At 39.0% G+C, this 25,195-nt stretch overlaps 1 protein-coding gene across 2 annotated transcripts in view; it reads right to left on the reverse strand.

Annotated features, from left to right (window-relative positions):
- The window catches only part of PTPN12 (protein tyrosine phosphatase non-receptor type 12), a 104,376-nt gene that overhangs the window by 12,009 nt on the left and 67,172 nt on the right, over positions 1-25,195 (reverse strand). For both annotated transcript variants that reach the window (XM_007982393.3, XM_007982396.3), the window contains exons 9-13: positions 22,479-22,545; positions 19,273-19,350; positions 19,073-19,171; positions 11,268-11,353; positions 2,411-3,381 (exon numbers count right to left, since the gene is read on the reverse strand). In XM_007982393.3, the coding sequence (XP_007980584.1) occupies positions 2,411-3,381; positions 11,268-11,353; positions 19,073-19,171; positions 19,273-19,350; positions 22,479-22,545 (1,301 nt within the window). The remainder of the gene's footprint in view (positions 1-2,410; positions 3,382-11,267; positions 11,354-19,072; positions 19,172-19,272; positions 19,351-22,478; positions 22,546-25,195) is intronic.

The raw sequence follows: 25,195 nt of genomic DNA on the forward strand, positions 1-25,195 counted from the left end.
ACTTCTGGGCTCAAATGAATTTCCCGCCTCAGCCTCCCAAAGTGCTGGGATTTACAGGCATGAGCCACCAATAGACTTGTCATGTAGTAGTAACTTTTAATGAGCGTATCGTATCATGTATCTTTCTGGCCCTCACCAAATTCTATTTCCAGTAATTTTTTTTTTTTTTTTAAAACACAACAACAAAAAAAATAAAACTTCCTAAGTACAATATACCACATGCTTGATATACTAAAAAAGCCCAAAATGAAAATTTCTTATCTACATATTTTCTTACATAGTTATAGCTGAGCTGTTATATTTCAAATTCTGAAGTTGAGGAACAAAAGACATTAGCAATTTAAAATTATGGTAAACTGGTAAAGTAACATCTATTATGCTAATTATGATCGTCTAAAGATCCCTCAAATAAAACAATGACGAATCAAGAAAAGAGAATTCTGTAATTTAAGCAACTAGTTTAAGACTGTTACCTGGCTGGGCACGGTGGCTCATGCCTGTAATCCCAGCAATTTGAGAGGCTAAGGCGGGTGGATTTTATGAGGTCAGGAGATCGAGACCATCCTGGCTAACATGGTGAAACCCCGTCTCTACTAAAAATACAAAAAATTAGCTGGGCGTGGTGGCGCATGCCTGTAATCCCAGCTACTCGGGAGGCTGGGGCAGGAGAATCGCTTGAACTCGGGAGACAGAGGTTGCAGTGAGCCAAGATCGCGCCATTGCACTTCAGCCTGGCCAATAAGAGCAAAACTCTGTCTCAAAAAGACTGTCATCTATTCTACCAAATACACTCTCTCAAGTTAAAAAATACAGTATATGTGAGTTAGAGAAAACAAAAGCACTACAGTATGGGTGGCATATAATGGGTCAGAAATAGAAAATAATCTTTCAAGGCCAGGGGTGGTAGCTCACGTCTGTAATCCCAGCACTTTGGGAGGCCTAGGTGGGCAGATCACTTGAGGCCAGGAGTTTGAGATCAGCCTGGCAAACATAACGAAACCCCGTTTCTACTAAAAACACAAAAATTAGCCATGTGTGGTGGTGCACGCCTGTAATCCCAGTTACTGAGGAGGTTGAGGTGGTAGACTGCTTGAGCCCAGGAGGTGGAGGTTTTATGCAGTGAGCCAAGATCACGGCACTGCACTCCAGCCTGGGTGACAGTGAGACTCTGTCTCAAAAAAAAAAAAAAAAAAAAAAAAAAAACAAAAAAAAAAAAACAAGGCAGGGTGCCAGTAACTCACGCCTGTAATTCCAGCACTTTGGGAGGCCAGTGTGGGAGGATCATGAGGTCAAGATATCGAGACCATCCTGACCAATATTTTGAAATCCTGACTCTACAAAAAAATACAAAAATTTGCTGGGCATGGTGGCAGGCACGTGTAATCTCAGTTGCTTGGGAGGCTGAGGCAAGATAATTGCTTGAACCCAGGAAGCGGAGGTTGCAGTGAGCTGAGATCACACCACTGCACTCCAGCCTGAGCAACAGTGCAAGTGTCTCAAAAAATATATATATATATTTCAGGTCACAGTACTTATTTTGCCTGCACATTATAAATAGCAGTCTGTATGTGTCACTACCAAAGTTCACTGATAGGTAAGTGACCACTGATAATCAATATATCAATAAATAGCTTTAAATTTATGTTTACTCTCAACTTTAGGGTCTGTTTAAGATGGCAGCCATCATTACTTTTAGCAGATCAAAGAGGAGTTTCAAGAAGCAATAATACACTTTGGGAATTGAGTGCATGCATTACCTTGAAATGCTAAGAGTGCTAAAAAAAATAGTAATTCTTTAAATAATAGCTTTGATGACTAGGTATGCACATAGCCCACTCACTACTGAATGAATTAAACTGCCCATATTCTACTGAGCAGTTTGCAGTATTGTTCCTGGGTTAAACTCAGGGTTGGAAACAGCCCTATTTGGAAGCATTTGTGAAGATAGTAAAAACAAACAAACAAAAAAAGGTAATCTGTAGATAAAGGAACAGTAAAAAGATGACTAGATATTTAGGAGAAACATGGGTGACATTATATGGCCAACCAAGACATTCTACAGTATTTTTGCCACTGTTATTTTAAGTGATTCTTCCCTAAATTATTTCTAATTATTCAGTCAGATAAATTTTTGACCAATACAAAAACAGTAAGATCTATAATAGAGAAGAAAAAGAAAACAAATTATCCAGTTATAACTACTAAAATATTTTAGAAACACCCAGTAATGTGATCAAATTGTTAACAATAAATTAAAAGCTTATATTAAAAAATTAGTATCTAAGACAGATTTTGCTATAGGTTCTATGGTATAGTATGGAATAAAACATAATAAATCAATAAAGCTAAAGTGCTTAAAACAGTGACTGGCACATAGTAGACATTTAAGCATTTGACACTATATTATTACCTTTTTCAGCACCTGAATGTATTGTTCCTGCTATATTATGTCTAGCAATGGACATTGGCAATACTTTCCTAGTAGAAATGCTTTCAGTACTAGTGGCAGCAGAAACTGTGGCACTTGCTGTTGAAATATTGGTTTTATTCTGGGTCACAGCACCATCAGAGTTTCTTTCATCTGAGTCCGAGTCATCAGAGTGAAGTGGATTAGTAAAACTGAGGGGTGTTCTGAAGGGTGGTGAAGTGTTATCATGATCCACAACATCAGGGGTTTCAACTTGTGTTGAAGGACTTGGTGTTAAACTCACAGTTTTCATAGTTTGACAGTGGATATCTGAGGAATTGCCTTCAGATAAATCAGGGATGGGTATGGCATTTTCAGGTCCATGAAATGACCACGTTACATGTCCTTTCTCATCAAGAGGCAAGCGGTCTGGCCTTGGAGGTGTGTCTGAATTCTGGGATTCTTCTGGTGGAGTAACTGAAACTTTGTTTGATTGTGTTACACTGCAGTCCACACAAGAATTCTGAGAAGTATCACTGACATTTAGATCTGAACTTAATTCCTGTGGCTTAGAGATTTTATCAGTTGTACAAGATGAAGCAGATTTAATTTTAATTGCATGTCCCCTATTTAAAAGTGTGTTCCCATCAAAACTTTTTGGTCCCTCTTGGAGAGGGACCTTCTTAATTTCGAAACTTAAATTTCGTTCCAATTTTTTATCTATCTGTTCAATTGTTGATTCATTTTTCCCTGGAAGTTCTGTTGGTTTACTATAGTTTCTGTTGAGGTCTGCTGAATGTTGTTCTGATGAAACCATATGTAACACTGGCTTTGGGTGGTATCTATCATTGTCCTGCCACACAGTAGTGACTGTTGGAAAAGCTGAAGGGGGCGAAGGTGTCAAGATGGGTGGCACTGGATGAGGTTCTGGTGGCTGCAGTATTTCTTCTTTAGCATCCCCTTCAACAAGGCAACTGAAAAACAAATATTTAAAAAGGGCATTTTAAGACTGTTACACAAGTTGATACAGGAGAATTACGTAGCTAAGACTAGTATATTAAGAGCCATTAGAATCTGGTTGTGAAAACTGTAATTTTTCAGACTTAGAAAATTTAATGTTCATCAAGGTAATACATATACTGCTTAAAAAGACTTTTAATGGGAAACAGAGTCTCTGCCCCGTAGCCCTCCTGTTAGCCAGAGGCATCCACTTTCAACCTTTTTTTTTTTACAGCTGCTTCTAAAATTTACCTCTGTATTTCAGACTATTTCAAAAGTTATTTATTGATCTCTATTTCACATATTTTCTACTGACTTCCTACTGTGGAAGTGTCCTTCTCTATCTTTCCAATACTGTTATATTGTAATTTTTCGTTACCTCAGTCATATGACTGCAGACATTATTCACATCTATGACACCATGATTTCATATCTTTTCTTCTACAATGTCTTGTTTTCCCCTAACGACTGCCTTGGGTTTCTGATTGCTTAGCTCTCTATGCACCATCAGTTACTCAGCTTTTCTTCTAACTTTCTTGTAGATTGGTATACCTCCTCGCAATAATGACAAACACACACAGTAACTATCAATACCACAGACATCCTTCTTAGTAACTTTTGGCCTCCTGCTCCAGTGTGGACTACTGGTTCCCTAAGCCACCACAGAGCTAATGTTCTCTCTGGTTTCAGATTCTCCTGTTTCCCAGGTCCCATCTTCCTCTTTCTGGGTATACTCCTTTGTTTGGGTGGGTTACACCCTCTAGTTAGCTTTATTTTTTTCCTTAAAGAAATGGGGGCCAGGCACTGTGGCTCACGCCTGTAATCCCAGCACTTTGGGAGGCCAAGGTGAGTGGATCGCTTGAGCTCAGGAGTTTGAGACCAGCCTGAGCAACGTGGTAAAACCCCATCTCTACTAATAATACAAAAATTCACCAGGTGTGGTGGCACACACCTGTAGTCCCAGCTACTTGGGAGGCTGAGGCAGGAGAATTGCTTGAGCCCGGGACGTGGAGATGGCAGTGAATTGAGATCGTGCCACTGCACTCCAGTCTGGGCGACGGAGCAAGACAGTCTCAAAAAAAAAAAAAAAAAGAGAGAGAGAGAGAGAGAGAGAGATAAAGGCTGCGCATCGTGACTTACTTGGAGTTCACAATCAGCCTGGGCAATATGGCAAAACCCTGTGTCTTCAAGAAATACAAAAAATTAACTGGGTGTGGCAGTGTGTGCTTACAGTCCCAGTTACTAGGAAGGCTGAGGTAGGAGGATCACCTGAGCTTAGGGAGGTCAAGGCTGCAGTGAGCTGTGATGATGCCACTACACTCTAGCCTGGGTGAAAGAATGAGATCCTGTCTCAAAAAAAAAAAAAAAGATAGGGTTTACTATGTTGCCCAGGCTTTGTTGCTTTTTAAGAACTTTATATGATGCAAACTTCTTGAGGGCTTGTATATTCAAGTTTTTGTTTTTCTTTTGAGATAGAGTCTTGTTCTGTTACCCAGGCTGGAGTGCAGTGGCACCATCTTGGCTCATTGGAACCTCTACCTCCTGGGTTCAAGCAATTCTTGTGCTTCAATCTCTTGAGTAGCTGTGACTACAGGCACATGCCACCATACCTGGCTAATTTTTGTATTTTTAGTAGAGACGGGGTTTTGCCATGTTGGCCAGGCTGGTCTCGAACTCCTGGCCTCAAGTGATTTGCCTGCCTCGGCCCCCAGAAAGTGCTGGGATTACAGGGGTGAGCCACGGGATCCCACCTCAGAGTTTTTGCTTTTTTTTTTTTCCCGCAGGTGATCAACCTTATAATTATCCAACCAGATCATTGGCAGTAATCACACGGTACACCAGGTTTCCCCTTAAAAGAGACTCTGTGGGCTGGACATGGTGGCTCATGCCTGTAATCCCAACACTTTGGGAGGCCAAGGCGGGCGGATCACAAGGTCAGGAGTTCGAGACCAGCCTGACCAACACGGTGAAACCCCGTCTCTACTAAAAATACAAAAATTAGCCAGGCATGGTAGCGTGCGCCTGTAATCCCAGCTACTCAGGAAGCTGAGTCAGGAGAATCACTTGAATCCGGGAGGTGGAGGTTGCAGTGAGCTGAGATCATGCCACTGCACTCCAGTCTGGGTGACAGAGCGAGAGTCTGTCTCAAAATAAATAATTAAATAAATAATTTTATCTGTGAAGTTCAGATTCTCTAGACACATTCCAACATTCCTAGAATACGACATGACAAGATAAATGAGTATCTCCAGAATATCGATCATATTACAATGACAGCAATACTCTCATAAGATACTCCTGTATCTGTTGAAGTTTTACAAGTAGATTCTTCTTCTTTATTTTGTTTTGAGACAGAGTCCCACTCTGCCACCTGGGCTGGAGTACAGTTGCACAATCTTGGCTCACTACAACCTCTGCCTCCAGGGCTCAAGCCATCCTCCCAGTTTAGCCTCCCAAGTAGCAGCGACTACAGGTGTGCACTATCACCCTGGCTAAGTTTTGTATGTTTTGTAGAGACGTGATTTTGCCATGTTCTTGTTGCCCAGACTGATCTCAAACTCCTAAACTCAAGCAATTCACCTGCCATGTCCTCCCAAAGAGCTGGGATTACAGGTGTGAGGCACTGCACCTGGCCTGCAAGTAGGTTCTTAATCTGAAAGAGTAGCTATCAAATTTTTGCAATCTAAAATAAAAAATAATTGCAGGCACCTCCCATAATTTATAAAGCATATACAAAGACCAATAGGTTATCCTAAGAATGTATCATAATACAAATAGAAAAAATATGAGTTTTAAAAGGATAAAATAAAATTTTGATATAAATTGAGGTGTATTATTTTCCCGACATGTACATGAGACCACTTTTCCATAATCAGTAGTTACTTATTTTTTATTGAGACAGAGTCTCATTCTGTCTCCCAGGCTGAAGTGCAGTGGTGCGATCTCGGCTTACTGCAACCTCCGCCTCCCAGGTTCAAGCGAATCTCCTGCCTCAGTCTCATGAGTAGCTGGGACTACAGGCATGCGCCATGATGCCCAGCTAATTTTTGTATTTTTGGCAGAGACAGTGTTTCGCCACATTGGCCAGGCTGATCTTCTAACCTCAAGTGATCCGCCCTCCTCGGGCTCCCAAAATGCTGGGATTACAGGTGTGAAACACCATGCCCAGCCTCATGACCAGTATTTTAGAGATTTACTTGATTAACAAACCCCATATATCCTCAACAGTGCCTTTTTCACAGCGTAGTTCGGAGAATTAAATGAGTTAACATCTGAACAACAATTAGAACAGAGCTTGACAGATATCGAATATGATACATGGGTTTGTTAAGTATTTTCAAAGTTTTTAATTGAAAAAAATCTTACTCCAAATTTCAGCATTATTTTTATCTTACTCTAAAATACATACTTAATTTAAAATATTTATTTTTTAACAATTTTATTTTTATCCTTTATATTTCAAACTTGGGTATATACCCTCTATATAAAAAATTTATGCCCTTTAATTCTAATACTTTTTTTTTTTTTTGGCTAATTTCTTCTTCCCAACTCTCCTTTTAGACTACTATTAGTTCAGTGACAGATCTTCTAGTTTTGCTTTCTAATTTCCTCATCTTTTCTCTCCTACTTTCTCTTTATCTATTCATTTTCTTGAAATAGTTCCTTGACTATTTCCAAACTTCTGCTTAATTTTTAAATTTATAGTATTGTATTTTTAATTTCTTTCTTTCTTTCTTTCTTTTTTTGAGACAAGAGTCTCATTCTGTTGCCCAGGCTGGAGAGTGGTGGCGTGATCTCAACTCACTATAACCTCCACCTTCCGGGTTCAAGCGATTCTCCTGCCTCAGCCTCCCGAGTAGCTGGAACTACAGGCACACACCACCACACCCAGCTAACTTTTTTTTTTTTTTTTTTTTTTTTTTAGTAGAGACAGGGGTTTCACCCTATTGACCAGGCGGGTCTCGAACTCCTGACCTTGTGATCTGCCCACCTCAGCCTCCCAAAGAGCTGGGATTACAGGCGTGAGCCACTGCGCCTGGCCTATATTCTTAATTTCTAAGAGCTTCTTACTTATTACCCACAGGTCTTATTTCATGGTTGCATTTCCCAATGACTGAGAGAAGTGGACTGTTAGTTTCTTTTTTCCCCCCCATCTTTTTCATTTTACTCTGTATTGTCTCCATTTCCTCTGTTTTTCATATTAGAGGCTTCTGTCAAATGCCCAATCATTCCTAGTTCTGTTCAGTTTTAAGAACTGGAAGAATTGGAATACTGGCAGGGCATGGTGGCTCACACCTGCAATCCCAGCACTTTGGGAGGCCAAAAAAATATATATACAGAAATTAGCCAAGCACGGTGGTGTGTGTCTGTAGTTCCAGCTAGTTGGGAGTCCAGGGTGGGAGGTTCAACTGAGGTCGAGGCTGCAGTGAGCCATAATCACACCACTGCCCTCCAGTCTGGGCAACAGAGCAAGGCTCTGAAAACAAAACAAAAGAAAACGAATTGGAATATTAAAAATGACTGGAAGACACGTACAGTCACGTGATGTTTCAGTCAATGATGGGCCACACATACCATGGTGACCCCACAAAGTTATAATGGAGCTGAAAAATTCCCACGAATTTGTAGCAAAATGCATTATTCACATGTCTGTTGTGATGCTGGTATAAACAAACCTATTGTGCTGTCAGTCATATAAAATATAGCACATACAATTATGTACAGGACATAATTCTTGATAATAATAATAAAGAAAACAGTTACCGGCTTATGTACTTTTTTTTGAGATGGAGTCTGGTTCTGTCACACCCAGGCTGGAGTCCAGTGGCGCAATCTTGGCTCACTGCAACCTCCACCTCCCGGGTTCAAGCGATTCTCTTGCCTCAGCCACCAGGTAGCTGAGACTACAAGTGCCTGCCAAGAGGCTCAGCTAATTTTTGTATTTTTAGTAGAGACAGGGTTTCGCCATGTTGGCCAGGCTGATCTCGAACTCCCAGCCTCAGGTGATCCACCTGCCTTGGCCTCCCAAAATGCTGGGATTACAGGCGTGAGCCACCGCGCCTGGCTATGTACTTACTTTTTGTTGTTAATTTTGAGTGTATTCCTTCTAATTGTTAAAAAATTAGTTAACTGTCAAACAGCTTCAGGCAGGTTCTTCAGGAGGTATTCTAGAAGAGGGCATTGTTATCATAGGGGATGACAGCTCCATGTGTGTTTCTGCCCCGATAACCTTCCAGCAGGACAAGATGTGGAGGTAGAAGGCAGTGATATTGATGATCCTGACCTTGTGTATGCTTAGGCTAATGTGTGTGTGTCTTATTTTTAACAAAAATGTTTAAAAAGTAAAAAAAAAAATAAAAATAAAATATACACAAAACACATATATTTTATATATACGTAAATAGGGACTTGAGCAATCTGCCCGCCTTAGCCTCCCAAAATGTTGAGATTACAGGCGTAAGCCACTATGCCCAGCCAACATGTACTTTATTTTTATTTTTTTATTTTTGAGACAGAGTCTCACTTTTTCACCCAGGCTGGAGTGCAGTGGTGCGAACTTGGCTCACTGGTACCTTTGCCTCCTGGGTTCAAGCGATTCTCCTGCCTCAGCCTCCCAAGTAGCTGGGACTACAGGCACACGCGACCACGCCTGGCTAATTTTTCTATTTTTAGTAGAGACAGGGTTTCACCATATTGGTCAGGCTGGTCTTAAACTTCTGACTTCGTGATCCCCCTGCCTTGGCCTCTCAAAGTGCTGGGATTACAGGTATGAGCCACCATGCCTGGCCCCATCGTGTACTTTAAACAATTAATGTGTTTACTGTAGCCATACTGAAAAACAAAATACACTATTTTACTTATCAATCTTATGATTTTGTGATTTTATTTTCAGTTATGTTGGATCAATTTACAATAGTTCTAAAATTCATCCCAACTTAGAAGTCACAAGGTTCTCTTTGTCAAACACGATGACCTTCTGGCATTTGACTCCATTACATGAAGAAGAAAAAAGGTGACCTGTGCATGTAATATAAAATCACACACAAAGAACTTCTGGAATGTATGCCTAATAAAAATCTGTCGAGTTGAATATTTTTTCTTAATACTCATTTGCTTTTTTCTTCATTATCTTTTTGTTTATTAGAGAGTAACAGAAGTCAAACTTTTGAACAGTTATAGGAAAAAGGCTTTAAATTAAAGTATTCTACTCTTTTTTTTTTTCCTGTAAAATTAAGAAGAGATTGCTGCTACATGTAGTTAGAGGTAGAAGAACATACAAATCATAAATATCAGTGCAGACTTTGAAAACCTCTACAATGGCTCAATCTCAAAAACCAAATTAAGAGGGCAGCAAAAATGTTCCTTTTTTTAGGGCCAGTAGTTTCTTTTAAGATCCTAGGGCTCCTATGTGGAACAGAGAAGTTAGAGAACTAATATTTTACAGGTTTCAAACTGGCTACCTTCCACAGATGGCTAAAATGCCAACCAATTTTGGTAGATACCAAAGTGGAAACTGAACAGGAAAGAACTACTAAAAGTTTTGTTAGCACATAGCTAACATCTTGAACACTGAAATGTTAAGACCTGACCTCATCTATACACAGGCTTCCTGAGGTTCCTCAGAGAAGTATGCAAAGGTATTCCAGAGGCTATAACTACCACAACACTTAACTACATGCTTTATATACATTATCACTAATTCTTAGCAACGGAGAATACTAGTACTATATCTCACTACAATGAAGTAAAGAATTTTCAGAGAAGTGGCTTGTTGAAGTTCATTCAGAAGCAAATGTGAAAGTTAAAATTTGGAATGGGACCTATTTATGTAAAAAGCCTCTTTATACCATTATACCAGAGTATAATTCCTCTTTCTGTACTCAGCAGGTTCCTTCCCAGGCAGTTAGAATCCTGCATGGTCAAAATGAGAGTAAATTGCTCCTGTGGTGTGGAGGGATTCTAACCAAACCTTTAGTTACTGAGGGAAACTGCTGGTTTTTTCTTTTGTGAAGAGGGATTATTTCATTAGAATGATCTCTTGGAATTAGCAACTCAGTGCTAAGACATGACCCTGGCCATTTGACCCAACTTTCACCAAAGTTTTAAGATGGAAACAATTGGTGTATCCTGTATAAAAGACTGTATTTTGATGGGAAGTCAATAAGTTTTGGCAGATCTATGTGCAAGAAAGACATTATAAAATATTCTAATAGTTTTTTATTTAATCCTTAGGACAATACTTAACTCCTTCTCCCCAGGATTAAATAAATTAATCCTAGATCCCAGAGCTAAATGGCTAAAAAGGAGTTGAAACTATCTTCTTCTAACTCTGTATTCTTTCCATACTACCATGTTACTGACTTAGCAGCTACCCTGAACAAGAAGGGAAGGAAAAGAAAGATAGGAATATATATGATTTTAACTATTATAAATGAGCTTGGTAGAAAAGCAAGAAAAATTAAAGAAATAAACTCATCTTTGCTAGTAACGTTATTAAATATCTTCACACTTCAACATGCATGCAATTTTTGGCAAGCATATTTAGTCATCAGGAGAAAAATGGAAATCTTTAGACACAACTAAAATTTTAGTTATATCACATATCAAAACATAAACTATAGTCAATTCATGATAGTATCCACATTCTACTACAGTATATTATTGAAATTTTATCCAAAATGAAACCAAATTTTTAATAAACCAGTAACAAATCAGTTGTCATATGTATGCCACATCCTAACAAAACAATGACAATAAAAGTTATAAAAGTAATGTAGAAATATTCAGAATTTGTCATTTTAATTAACAATGAGTAAAAACAAGTATGCTTTTAAAGAAAATGTTCAAAGACATACAATACCTGCGGGTCCTTGGTGGTTTTGGAGGAGGAGAATCTTGTTTTTCAGGATCTATGGAGCTGACCATGTTTTCAGTATTAATTTCATTCTGCCAAGGGAAAAAATACTTCACTAAGGTTAAAAGAAAAATAATTTTTCCTCCTCATGTTTCAACTAAATTGTTTCTATGCTTTTCAATCCTTAACACAATGCCAATTGTGCCAAGTTCAAAAAAAAAAGTCTTATATTCTGGCTCTATATTTTAGCCTGAAGGACCAGACTTCAATGAAGAGACTGTATCAAAAAAACAATGCATCACAGTTACTGGAAAGATCAAGGTGTACAGCAGCATTTCAACACATCTCAAATGCTACTGTAAAAAAACAGATTCCCCAAGATAATGTGGATCAAAGAACGTAGTATCTCCCTGCCCCACCATCACTACCACTAGAAACTTAATACATGCAGAGAGAAAAAAGAGCCAACAAATAAGGCTTATACCATTTATGGAGTAATGGAGTATCATTTTATGACTCCCCATTACTACCTAGTACTTTTAAACTGGTGGTCCTAGGATTCATTTTACCATTTCTTGCCTTACTCTCACTGTCACTATATGGAGTGCGCTAATCCATTAGGGAAAATAGTTCCTATATCACTGGCTACCCAAATGGACCTCAAAAAGGCAGACAGAGCCCATCCCAGGAATATCCTTGGTTCTTGCTGGTCATGAGGACCAATAACATCATTAACATTGATGTTTCAGAGTCAATACAGGTATAAGAACCTTAGGTTTAGGGCTGTGAATAGGGGAGCGGTAAAATGAAAATACTGCCTTGAATTAGTTTCACTATCAACATATCTCATATTTATCTAGCTAGGGTATTTTAATTCTAGGATATGTTATGTCCAGAAGACATCTCAGATAATTTGCCAACATCGCAGATAATTTTAGAAAACAGCCATCTTTACATATACTATCAACTAAGGAACTCTGAAACTGTAGTTGCATTTTGTTTTGTTATCATTGTTTTTAATTAAAAGGCATTTCTGCTATGTCCATCATGACAGCTTTGTAACTGTTACTTCAATTATTTCCAATTAAAAAACTAGAGATCTCAACTTCCTAGCAATTTTAAGTGCACCCTATCTCCTTATATGTAATCTGATGAATTAGAAGTTTTATACATCTCACTTCCTGACCAGAACAACAGAGTTACGTCAGAAGACTTAAAGCATTCATCCTTAATTAAAGCCACCCACCAAAATCAGGCATTTGGTGCAGAAATATCTGGCTATAGGTAGGGTGACCATATAATTTATTGTCCAAATCAGGGCTCTTTTGAGAATGAAAAAGGAGCATTATTATTATACCTAGACAACTAGTGTGAACTGGTGTGCCTTAGGCAATTCAGGACTTTGGCCACCAAAGTTTCAGATCCTCAGGTACCACCAGAATTTAAAGACTCTGCATCAAAAAGGTACCCTCTAGGCTGGGCGCGGTGGCTCATGCCTGTAATCCCAGCACTTTGGGAGGCTGAGACGGGTGAATCACTTGAGGCCCAGAGTTCAAGACCAGCCTTGGCCAACATGGTGAAAACCTGTCTCTACTACAATACAAAAATTAGCCAGGCGTGGTGGTGCACGTCTGTAATTCCAGCTACTTGGGGGACTGAGGCAGGAGAATCACTTGAACCTGGGAGGCAGAGGTTGCAGTAAGCCGAGATCGTGTCACTGCACTCCAGCATGGGCGACAGAGCAAGACTCTGACTCAAAAAAAAAAAAAACCCCAACATATTATTGATCATCTGCTTATTATTTCCATTAATGATATAACCATAATTCTGAAACACTTGATATTTTGTACCAAAATGTGCATTAAGTAGGTTAAATAAAAATTAAAGGCAAACCACATGAAACTCTATTTTAACTGTTTCTAACCTACAAAACGGCATTTTTTTTTTGTAGCACACATAAACAAACTCATGTCATGTCAATGAAATATTTTGTTGCCAAGTGAGTATAATATTGAATTTACAAAAATAAAACAAAACTATGTTTTCTTTGGATTTTGGAGCTGCAGGTAAGGCAATGTGGATATCTATATGAAATGCACTGAACAAAGTCAGCAATGCAGAGGAAACTAAAATGTAAGAAGGACATGGTATTATCTTTAACTTCAAAACGTAGTCTGGTAAAATCCCCAGAAAAAAAGTACAAGGGTAATACTAACAGCCCCAAAGTGGCATAATCAGTACTATGAAGCTATGAAATCAGAAAAAAAAGTTATAGTTGAAAATATTAAGAAGATAATTGAGAAAAAGTAAGTTGACAATATTAAGGTAAAATGTAGAATGACATTAAGGGATTGGTAAGATTTTGACAAAAAAAGAGGATTGGAAGAGGGAAAACAGGTGGAAGGGTAAAGAGAAGACATAATAAGGACATTTTAGGCAAACACTACATGTGACAAAGTAAAGGTTTCATGAAAGATTCCTCATTCTGGGTGAATAAGAGCATGACAAAGCCATTAACAGGAAGAACCAAAAGAGAACTTCTCGGGGAGATTAGCTTTCAGAACATACTGAGTTTCCTCTGATGAAAGGAATCAATGTGGCAACGCAGAACTGCAACTCAATAAAGAGCCACTAACTAAACAGCATGTACAAAACCTCCTGGTCACTGGACTTCACAATGTTCTTCTTGGATTATGTCTCCTACACACCTACATCTTCTGACTCTCTTGTATTACCTATAATTTCTGAATCCACATTTGTCATGTATACAACTTGCTGAAGCAATCCCAACTTTTGAAATGGAAAAGAATTTTAGGAATTAATCTAATGCAGTGGCACGATCAAACCTCTGCAGCCTTGAACTCCCGGGCTCAAGCAATGCTTCTATCTCAGTCTCCCAAGTAGCTAGGACTACAAGCACGTGCTACCATACCCAGGTAATTAAAAAAAAAAATGTTTTGTATAGATGGGGTTTCGCTATGCTGCCCTGGCAGGTCTCAAACTCCTGGTCTCAAGCAATTCTCCTGCCCTGGCATCCCAAAGAGTTGGGATTATAGGCATGAAATGAACCACAGCCCCAGCCTGTGTTCTCTTGTTTTAAACAGAACTTTGTAAAGTTATCTTGTGTACTATTATTTTCCATATAGCAGCTTTTTGAAAGGCTACAAAAACATTAAGAAACAAATCATCTAATATTTAAGAATATTACCAGCTGCAGAAGAAAATAAATAATAAATCAGGGTGCTTTAAAAATAAAAAAATTATATTTTAGGGAAAAAAAATCCAGAATTCATTATCACATCTAAAAAGTACTATACAAACACAATAAAAGGACCATAACACAAATTACTAATGCTATTACTTAATCATTCTAGAATTGAAATACTGGTGTTGACAATTCTTTTTTTTTTTTTTTTTTGAGATGGAGTCTGGCTCTGTCACCCAGGCTGGAGTGCAGTGGCCAGATCTCAGCTCACTGCAAGCTCCGCCTCCTGGGTTTATACCATTCTCCTGCCTCAGCCTCCCGAGTAGCTGGGACTACAGGTGCCTGCCACCTCGCCCGGCTAGTTTTTTGTATTTTTTAGTAGAGACGGGGTTCCACCGTGTTAGCCAGGATGGTCTCGATCTCCTGACCTTGTGATCCGCCCGTCTCGGCCTCCCAAAGTGCTGGGATTACAGGCTTGAGCCACCGCGCCCGGCCAACAATTCTTGTAATGGTGTCCTTTATATACAAGATAAAAAGGCATGATGCACAACTTAACAGATGTTTGCTTATTAAGGTACTTCTAAATCCTCAGGCAATATGATACAGGCTTACAGAACAAATTTTCTCTTTAGATCTCTCATTCCAGGAAGTCACTGTAGTTGTAAATATCTCTAAAAAATACTATTTATGTTGAAGTCTTAAATAACCAACTAGTATATCAAACTAAGGTTTTTACAAAAATAATTCTGGAACACAGAACATTTAAACAGAACTTTTACCTATTAACTAAACTGTCAGAAAAGTAGTAAGTGGGGACTTATTTTTACTTCTCACAGCATAGCTTCTAAATAGTAAATACACCTTTCAAGTCATTTTATTCCACCACACAGTTCTAAGATGATTTTTCTCAATTTTTCAGATTCCACATTTTCTTTAAGATTAATGGTCTGCAACCACAGACAGCCATCCTATAAAAAGAATCACCTATATTTACAAGTTGACAGAAAACATGATTTCTTAAGAGGAAAGTATTAAAAAGTTATCTGGAATGATAATCCATCTTCTATCTGTCTTTTTACTATTTATCCATTCATCTATGGAGATATTTCTCTCAAACATTTAGTTTATGTCTACTATGTACCATGCAATAAGCAAGAAAGTAGGTTTGAGGTAACTACTTTGAAATAACTACTTTATCTACTATGGGTACTATTTCATCTCATCTCCTACAAAGTATGACTTTCTTGTTATATTCCTGTAAAGCTCTGACCTGTTAGACAGAAAGAGCCTATGATAGAATTATAATGCTAGTATAGATTTCAGGGTATTAAAAAATGATTGATTTAATGGAATAAAACCTTACAAAGATCAGACTTGGATCTAATGAGAAAAAGAAGAAAAGGTGATGCAATATTTATCACATATTTTCTGGAGATTATTTAAATATAGTTAAAAGCTTTAAAAAAAAAAACAGTGGCTGGGCACAGTGGCTCATGCCTGCAATCTCAGTGCTTTGAGAGGCTGAGGTGTGAGGAGGATTGTTTGAGCCCAGGAGCTCGAGACCACCGTGGCACATAGTGAGACATTTCTACAAAAAAATTTTTTAAAAAAATTAGCTAGGTGTGGTGGTACATGCCTGTAGTCTCAGTTACTTGGGAAGCTGAGGCAGGAGGAAAGCTTGAGCCCGGGAGGTTGAGGGCACAGTGAGCTGTGATTGTTCCACTGCACTCTGGCCTGGGCAAAACAGTGAGACTTTGTCTCAAACAAAACGGAACAAAATAAAACCTAAATACTGAATACTGCAATAAAAGAACTTTCTCCTATAATTCCTGCACTTTGGGAGGCTGAGGTGGATGGATTGCTTGAGTCTGAGGGTTTGAGACCAGGCTGGGCAACATAGTAAAATCTCGTCTCTATAAAAAAACAAACTCGGCAAGGTGGTGTACCCATCAGTCTGGGAGGCTAATCTTTTTTGTATTTTTGGTAGAAATGGGGTTTTGCCATGTTGGCCAGGCTGGTCTCAGATGATCCTGCCTGCTTTGGCCTCCCAAATGCTGGGGTTCCAGGCATGAGTTACCGCACCCAGCCAAAAAACCTGTATTTCCAGATACAAAAACTTTAGCTTTGAAATTAATCTTGAATTCATGGAATAAAACAAATACTTTTCAATTAAAGTTTAAAGATGCTGGGTACAGTGGCTCATGCCTGCGATCCCAGCACTTTGGGAGGCTGAGGTGGGTGGATCACTTGAGGTCAGGCGTTCAAGACCAGCCTGGCCAATATGGTGAAACCCCATCACTACTAAAAATACAAAAATCAGCTGAGCATGGTGGTGAGCGCCTGTAATCTCAGCTACTTGGGAGGCTGAGGCAGGAGAATCACATGAACCTGGGAGGCAGAGGTTGCAGTGAGCCGAGACTACGCTACTGCACTCCATCCTGGGCAACAGAGTGAGACTCCATCTCAAAAACAACAACAACAAAAACCCCAAAAATTAAAGAAAAGTGTTTATAGCCTACTCAGTTTTTTGAAATATTAAATATCTCAACTTAGATTAAATTATACAAAATATTATAAATGGCCAGGCGCAGTAGCTGACACCTATAATCCTAGCACTTTGGGAGGCTGAGACAGGTGGATCACCTGAGGTCAGGAGTTTGAGACCAGCCTGGCCAACATGGCAAAACCCAATCTCTACTAAAAATACAAAAATTAGCTGGGTGTGGTGATGCATGCCTGTAATCCCAGCTATTCAGGAGGCTGAGGCAGGAGAACTGCTTGAACCTGGGAGGCAGAGGTTGCTGTTAGCAGAGATTGCGCCACTGCACTCCAGCCTCAGTGACAGAGTGAGACTTCGTCACAAAAAAAAAAAAAAAACAAAACAGGCCGGGCGCGGTGGCTCATGCCTGTAATCCCAGCACTTTGGGAGGCCGAGACGGGCGGATCCCGAGGTCAGGAGACCGAGACCATCCTGGCTAACACGGTGAAACCCAGTCTCTACTAAAAAATACAAAAAACTAGCCCGGCCTCTACTAAAAAATACAAAAAACTAGCCGGGCGAGGTGGCGGGCGCCTAGTCCCAGCTACTCGGGAGGCTGAGGCAGGAGAATGGCGTGAACCCGGGAGGCGGAGCTTGCAGTGAGCTGAGATCCGGCCACTGCACTCCAGCCTGGGCGACAGAGCGAGACTCCGTCTCAAAAAAAAACAAAAAAAAAACAAAACAAAAAAACAAAAAACACATTAGATTCTACATTATAAAATATTTGGCTAGATTCAGAACATGTCATAACAGGATTTAATTAAGCTAAAGACATTGTAGGAGGTTTCCTTGCACAATAATTCCTATGTTAATGAAGGAATAAGAATGCGGTCACATAAAACTTAAAAACCTGAAATTGTCACTTGGCTAATAAAAGAAATGCATATTTCCTAAAACTCATGGACCAATATTAGATTATCTTAACAAACTGAGATCAGCATTTGGTAATAAATCTCTCATTTGGAAAACCAAGGAAGTTCAAACAAATATTCTGGGAACTGACAAAACCACTTAAAGGGAGAAAAGGAAAATGAAGGTTATAAATTTTGCAATTTATTTTCTCATACTCGGTTTAACAATGTAATAGTTATAGACTCAATGATAAAGATGTAAAATTCTACAAGAAAAAAAAAAAGCTCAGCACCTTCAGGGACAAGGTGGTGATATATAGAAGGGAAACAAGACAATTGGTTAGAAAACAAAGGCAGAAAAGAGAACACTAAAAGAATACAGTATTTTTGTCAGGTCTAGAAGTTGAATATCCAATAAGATGCTATAAGGCTAAAATAACACTGAATTACAACACAACAAAAGGGAGTTAACTGTGGCTCTTTTTAATTCTGCTTAACTGAAAAGCATATACACAAGGCCAGGAATGTTGGCTCATGCCTGTAATCCCAGCACATTGGGAGGTTAAGGCGGGCAGATCACCTGAGGTCTGGAAATCGAGACCAGCCTGGTCAACATGGCGAAACCCCATCTCTAGCAAAAATAGAAAAATTAGCTGGGCATGGCGGCGCGCGCCAATCCCGGCTACTCAGGAGGCGGAGGCAGGAGAATCATTTGAACCTGAGAGTTGGAGGTTGCAGTGAGCCGAGATCACGCCATCGCACTCCAGCCTGGGTAACAAGAGTGAAACTCCATCTCAAAAAAAAAAAAGAAAAAAAAAGAAAAGAAAAGAAAAGAAAAGCATAAACACAAATAATGAAAACACTTTATACAAAATAAAATTCAAGTAGAATCAATGCAGAATTACTTAGGTGGGGGTGGAAGGGAAGAGTAAAGAGAACAATGCAATTTTTTTAAAAAAGTAAAATGCTAATGAATTATATGATTTTTGACATGAGATCTTTCCTAACTTTATTTCATTTAGAACATAATTTATCTTATATTGGAGTCATTAAATAGCCATCAAAATAGATATAGAAATAAGAAGGAAATGAGTTTAAGTAAAAATGTTAAGTGTCCCGAGACAAAACACAAGATGACAAAAAAAAAAAAAAAGCTAAATATAACATCTTAACAAAAAGTAAAGTTTCCTAAAATGTGTAGGCCAATAACACCTACCACTCCATCAGCAATTTTCTGAGCTCCATGAATTTCATATAGTTGTAGCTGTTTTTCAAACAGTTGGGCAATAGCTCTATGAACAAGCTCATATTGCTCCTACGAGGGAGAAAAATGATTAAAAAACAAAAAGAAGAAAACATTTTTAAAAAGAAGAAAGCATTTATAAAATAGCAGTTTATAAAGGGAAACAACTATACCTTTGTTTGTACTGCAGAATGCCTTTGTGTTCTCATTTCTTGTATTAAATTAAAGACATTAAATTCCTCTGGTATTTTCTAAAACAGAAAATTTAATACATAAACTTTGTACATCTATTCAGAAAATAGTCAAATATTCTTCAGCTTATCACATAAAACTTAAATACCTGGTAGTTTACTGCAAACATTTATTGAACACCACTTAATGTATCTCAGACACTGTGCGTGGCACTGTAGAAACAAAACTGTTCTTGACCCTCAGCATTCAAGCTGGGGAGACAGGTATGTCCAGCCAAAGTATGACTGCAGTATACAGGGAATAAAGAGGCTGTGGCTAACTGATGAGTGTGTGGAGTTACAACATAGCTGGATATCAAAAGGTTATCCCATAAAAAATGAAGGAAATATACATAAGCACAGCAGACTGAATGTATAATCTATGTTGGGAATTGAGAAGTTTGATGTAAATAAAGCCTAAGACTAAAAGAAGGAGAAAGTACTCAAAGGAGGAGAGAAAATAAGGACATTTGGGATCAGACTGTGAACATAAAAAAGAGATTGAATTTATTCTATAGGCCAGTATCTCCTGGATTGGCTATATAAGGACCAGCTAAAAGACCTAGGTAAAAATATAGATCCTTTGGCTCCATCTTGGGGAACTAATTATGAAACAACCTAAACAGTTCTTTTGTGCATATGGAATTGGGACTACTGCAGTGGGCAATGTTGACATGAGAAGATCTGATATTCACACAATTTTTGTATCAGCGAAGAGGACAGTCTAAAAGAGTGAGAAACTGGTGGTTTACAGAAGCAGAAACATCAGAACTGTTATCAACAAGAATATTTTGGAGTGGTTAAGATGGAAGGGTTAAAAATGGTTTCCAGGTTTGCTGCTTGGAAGTTCTTATATACATCATAAGATTTTTACATGAAGATTTAACCTAGGCCGGGTGCAGTGGCTCATGCCTGTAATTCCAGCACTTTGAGAGGCCAAGGCAGGCAGATCACCTGAGGTCAGGAGTTTGAGAAAGCCTGAAACATGGTGAAACCCCATCTCTACTAAAAATACAAAAATTAGCCAGGCATGGTGCCAAATGCATGTAATCCCAGCTACTTGGGAGACTAAGGCAGGAGAATCACTTGAACCTTAGAGTTGGAGGCTGCAGTGAGCCGAGATCACACCACTGCACTCCAGCCTGGGCGACAGAGGGAGATTCCATCTCAAACAAAAAAAAAAAAAAGAGAGAGAACTATGTTCAAAATACACAACTTTTATTTTATTTTATTTTTTTGAGACGGAGTCTTGCTCTGTCACCCAGGCTGCAGTGCAGTGGCACAATCTCAGCTCACTGCAACCTCTGCCTCCCAGGTTCAAGCAATTCTCCTGCCTCAGCCTGCCAAGTAACTGGGATTACAGGCACTGGCCACCATGCCTGGCTAATTTTTGTATTTTTAGTAGAGATGGGGTTTCACCATGTTGGCCAGGCTGGTCTCGAACTCCTGACCTCAGGTGATCCGCCCACCTCGGCCTCCGAAAGTGCTGGGATTATGGCATAAGCCATGGCACCTGGCCAAAATACACAACTTTTAAAATGACCAGATATTTGTTTTGTTTGCTAGCATGCATTTACGTGTCCCTTCCCATTCCAATTTTAATCTTTGACTTTTATGTTAAAATGTGATAGAATTTCAGTTAAATTTTGTTCACTTAAGCATTTTCATTTGAGAATTAGATGATTATAGTTTTTGAGGAAAAAATATTTAACCCCAGAGGGCATTTTAAGGAACTGTTTAACATGTAAATATTTCCTTATAACAATAAAAAATGGAGAGATGGCAGGGAAAAAAGAGAAATAAGGGAAAGAAGGAAGAAAAAAAAAAAAGAAACATTTTATTAATTCTACTTTGTACAAGACAAAGATGAACAATTCATGGAAACTATAAAGCTATATTAAAGGCGTCTCTCTAGAAGTGAACACATTATAGAACCAGCAAAATAATCAAATGTGTACATAATGAAGAGACTTGTTTTTCAAATCTATCATGAACGCTGTATCTTATTTATCTCTGTATCATCCACAGTATCAAACACTATTTCTTGGAAAAAGCAGTAGTAAGAAAACAATCACAACAGCAACAGTAATCAACACTAACAATAAACTGAGTACTTACTATTTAGTACACATAGTTCTGAAGAACTTCACAAAAGTTAATTTATTTAATTCTTATGCATTACTACTATGACCCCTATTTTCTGATGAAGAAATAGAGACAGTATGGGATTAGTATTTTGACCAAGATCCCACAGCTAGTAAATGAGAAAGCCAGAATTATAATCTGGGCAGTTTGGCTAAAGTCAGCATTCACAGACTACAATACTATAACGTCTCCAGAAGGCATAAATACGTACTGAATGAAATACACTTATAACTAGAATAAATATAAAAGGCAATAGGCCAGGCACGGTGGCTCACGCCTGTAATCCCAGCACTTTGAAAGGCTGAGGTGAGTGGGTCATGTAAGGTCAGGAGTTCGAGACCAGCCTGGCCAACATGGTGAAACTCTGTATCAAAAATATAAGACATTAGCTGGGCGTAATGGCAGGCACCTATAATCCCAGCTACTAGGGAGGCTGAAGCAGGAGAATCGCTTCAACCCAGGAGGCGGAGGCTGCAGTGAGCTGAGATCGCACCATTGCACTCCAGTCTGGGCAATAAGAGTGAAACTCCATCTCAAAAAAAAAAACCAAAAAAAAGGAAGAAAAAAAGGCAATGAAAATTCAGTATTGGAAAGGTCAGTAACAGTTTATATCCTAATGCAAGTATTCACTCACCTAGGACACTCTTACACTGTTGACCAATGCATCACATCAAGGCAACATGCAGCAATTATACCTTTTTTCTATCTTTATTTCTTTTTTAAAATCATTTTTATTTTTAAATTATTTTTAGAGATGGAGGTCTCCCTATGTTGCCCAGGCTGGTCTCGAGCTGCTGGGCTCAAGCGATCCTCCCGCCTTGGCCTCCCAAAGTGCTGGGATTACCATCGTGCCCGGCCTTCACTGCCTTTATTTCTTACTTAATAAAATTACTTTGGAAAAAATAACATGTATAATAAAATACGCACTATAATTTACTACAATTAAGAATTAAGTTTGAAAATCGTAATAAATTGGATATAATGCTACAAAAAAGTATTCTTACCCCAGCTTTTAGTAAATTCCACGTATAATCTATGGCACAAATGGCACCTGTTCTTCCACAGCCTGCACTAAGGATATAAAGTTTGAAAAAAAAATTGATTTTCATGATAAAACAACTATAAAATAAATGTGGATGGACATGTTAACATTCAGAAACGAAAAGAAATTTGTCAAAATTCTACTTAGTAAACAAAATACAACTTACAGTGTGTTCACAGCAACATTGGTAACACAGAATACGTATACATACACACTATGATTTTTCCTATATGTACATACCTATGATAAAGTTTAATTTATAAATCAGGCACAACAAGAGATTAACAACAATAACTAATAATACATTAGAACAATTATAACAATCTACCACTACTCACTACCTCACTACTCTTGAGGTTTGGGCCACTATAAGTAAAATAAGGGTTATGTGAACATAAGCACTGGAACACCATGACAGTCCATCTGATAACTGCAGTATCTACTATGTGACTAATGGGCTGGTAGAGTCTACAGTGTGTACACACTGGACCATGGGATGATTTATCTCTCAAGCAGGACATACTTCCCTATGCTTCTCAGAAAGGTACAGCATTTAAAACTTACAAATTGCTTACTTCTGAAATTTTCCATTTGATATTTTTGAACTATGAGTAACTGAAACTGAGGACAGTGAAGTCTTGAATAAGGAGGGCCTATTGTCTATCTTTTAAACGTTTCATTTAAGGGGTTGGGCGCAGTGGTTCATGCCTGTTGTCCCAGCATTTGGGAGGCCAAGGCAGAAGGATTGCTTGAGCCTGGGAGGTCGAGGCTGCAGTGAGCCATGATGGCACAAATGCACTCCAGCCTGGGTAACAGAGTGAGACTCCATCTCAAAAAGAAAAACAAAAATTAATTTACAGAACTTCCAAGAGTAAGTGACTCACAGAATAGCTACTAAGTCGTCACTCTGGAAGTCTAATGCTATATCAGAAAACGTGACTAGCTAACAACGTCTTACAGAGACATATTTATTCTATGCTCGAGATGGTTCTTGTGGCTGGGTGCAGTGGCTCACACCTGTAATCTCAGCACTTTGGGAGGCTGAGGCCGGTGGATCACTTGAGGTCAGGAGTTTGAGACCACCGTGGCCAACATGGTGAAACCCTATCTCTACTAAAAACACATAATTAGCTGGGTGTGGTGGCGGACACATGTAATCCCAGCTACTCGGGAGGCTGAGGCAGGAGAATCACTTAAACTGGGGAAGTGGAGGTTGCAGTGACCCAAGATCGTGCCATTGCACTCCAGCCTGGGCAGCAACAGCAAAACTCCAACTCAAAAAAAAAAAGGCTCTTGTTTTAGAGGACAGGAGGAAACGTTACATCATTTCAATCTATAGAATGTGTAGGAAAGGTGAAGAATGCTATAAGCCCTAGAAAATGGATTGAGCAACAGCACTGATTTCATCAAAAGAACAAGACAATGATACGCTCTCATATCCCAAAAAACTAATGGAAACTGGGGAATGTACAGTAACATACCATAGGTTTTTTTTATTTTAAAACATGACAGGCTGGGTTCAGTGGCTCACGCCTGTAATCCCAACACATTGGGAGGCCAGGGAGGGCGGATCACCTGAGGTCAGGAGTTCAAGACAAGCCTAGCCAACGTGGTGAAATCCTGTCTCTACTGAAAATACAAAAAAAATTAGCCGGGCATGGTGGTGGGCACCTGTAATCCCAGCTACTTGGGAGGCTGAGGCAGGAGAATCACTTGAACCTGGGAGATGGAGGCTGCAGTGAGCTGAGATCATGCCATTGTACTCCAGCTTGGGTGACAGAGCAAGACTCCGTCTCAAAAAAAAAAAAAGAAAGAAACAAACACATCACAAAAGTATTTTAAAGTAACTGCTTCTCAACTAGAGAAAGGCTTATGCATCTTAGAATTGAAAATCACTATGAGTAATTATAAGATGTTACTGACATCACCAGAATAATTTTTGGCAAAACAACCCCACAAAGTTGTGTAGCATTTTAATGCATATTTTGAAATGTATACCTATCAGTGGTTTTTTAAACATGTAACCTAAAATTCCTGATAAAAGTACACTATAAGCAACCTAAAATGATTTTTAAAACCTCAATAATAAACATCATCAATTATATTAATTTTTAGTTGTTGATACTTGTGAATTCTGTGCATCAAAACATTTACAGAGGCCGGGCGCGGTGGCTCAAGCCTGTAATCCCAGCACTTTGGGAGGCGGAGACGAGTGGATCACGAGGTCAGGAGATCGAGACCATCCTGGCTAACACGGTGAAACCCCGTCTCTACTAAATATTACAAAAAACTAGCTGGGCGAGGTGGCGGGTGCCTGTAGTCCCAGCTACTCGGGAGGCTGAGGCAGGAGAATGGCGTGAACCCGGGAGGCGGAGCTTGCAGTGAGCCGAGATCTGGCCACTGCACTCCAGCCTGGGCGACAGAGCAAGACTCCGTCTCAAAAAAAAAAAAAAAATTTACAGAATTTTAGTTGAGTTACTGGGATAAATTATATATATCTAAAATTTGATAGTTAAAAGTATAATATAAAGATACAGATAACCAGATCAATGAAACACCACAGAAAGTTCAGGAACAGATCTGAGTACACGTAACATTTCTTACATAACAGTGAATTCTCCAGAGGAGATGAGACCATTCAATAAGTGGCAAAGGAAACGTTAGCTATCAATGAAGAGC

The sequence above is a fragment of the Chlorocebus sabaeus genome, chromosome 21 (genome assembly GCF_047675955.1).
Source record: "Chlorocebus sabaeus isolate Y175 chromosome 21, mChlSab1.0.hap1, whole genome shotgun sequence".
Classification (NCBI taxonomy): domain Eukaryota; kingdom Metazoa; phylum Chordata; class Mammalia; order Primates; family Cercopithecidae; genus Chlorocebus; species Chlorocebus sabaeus.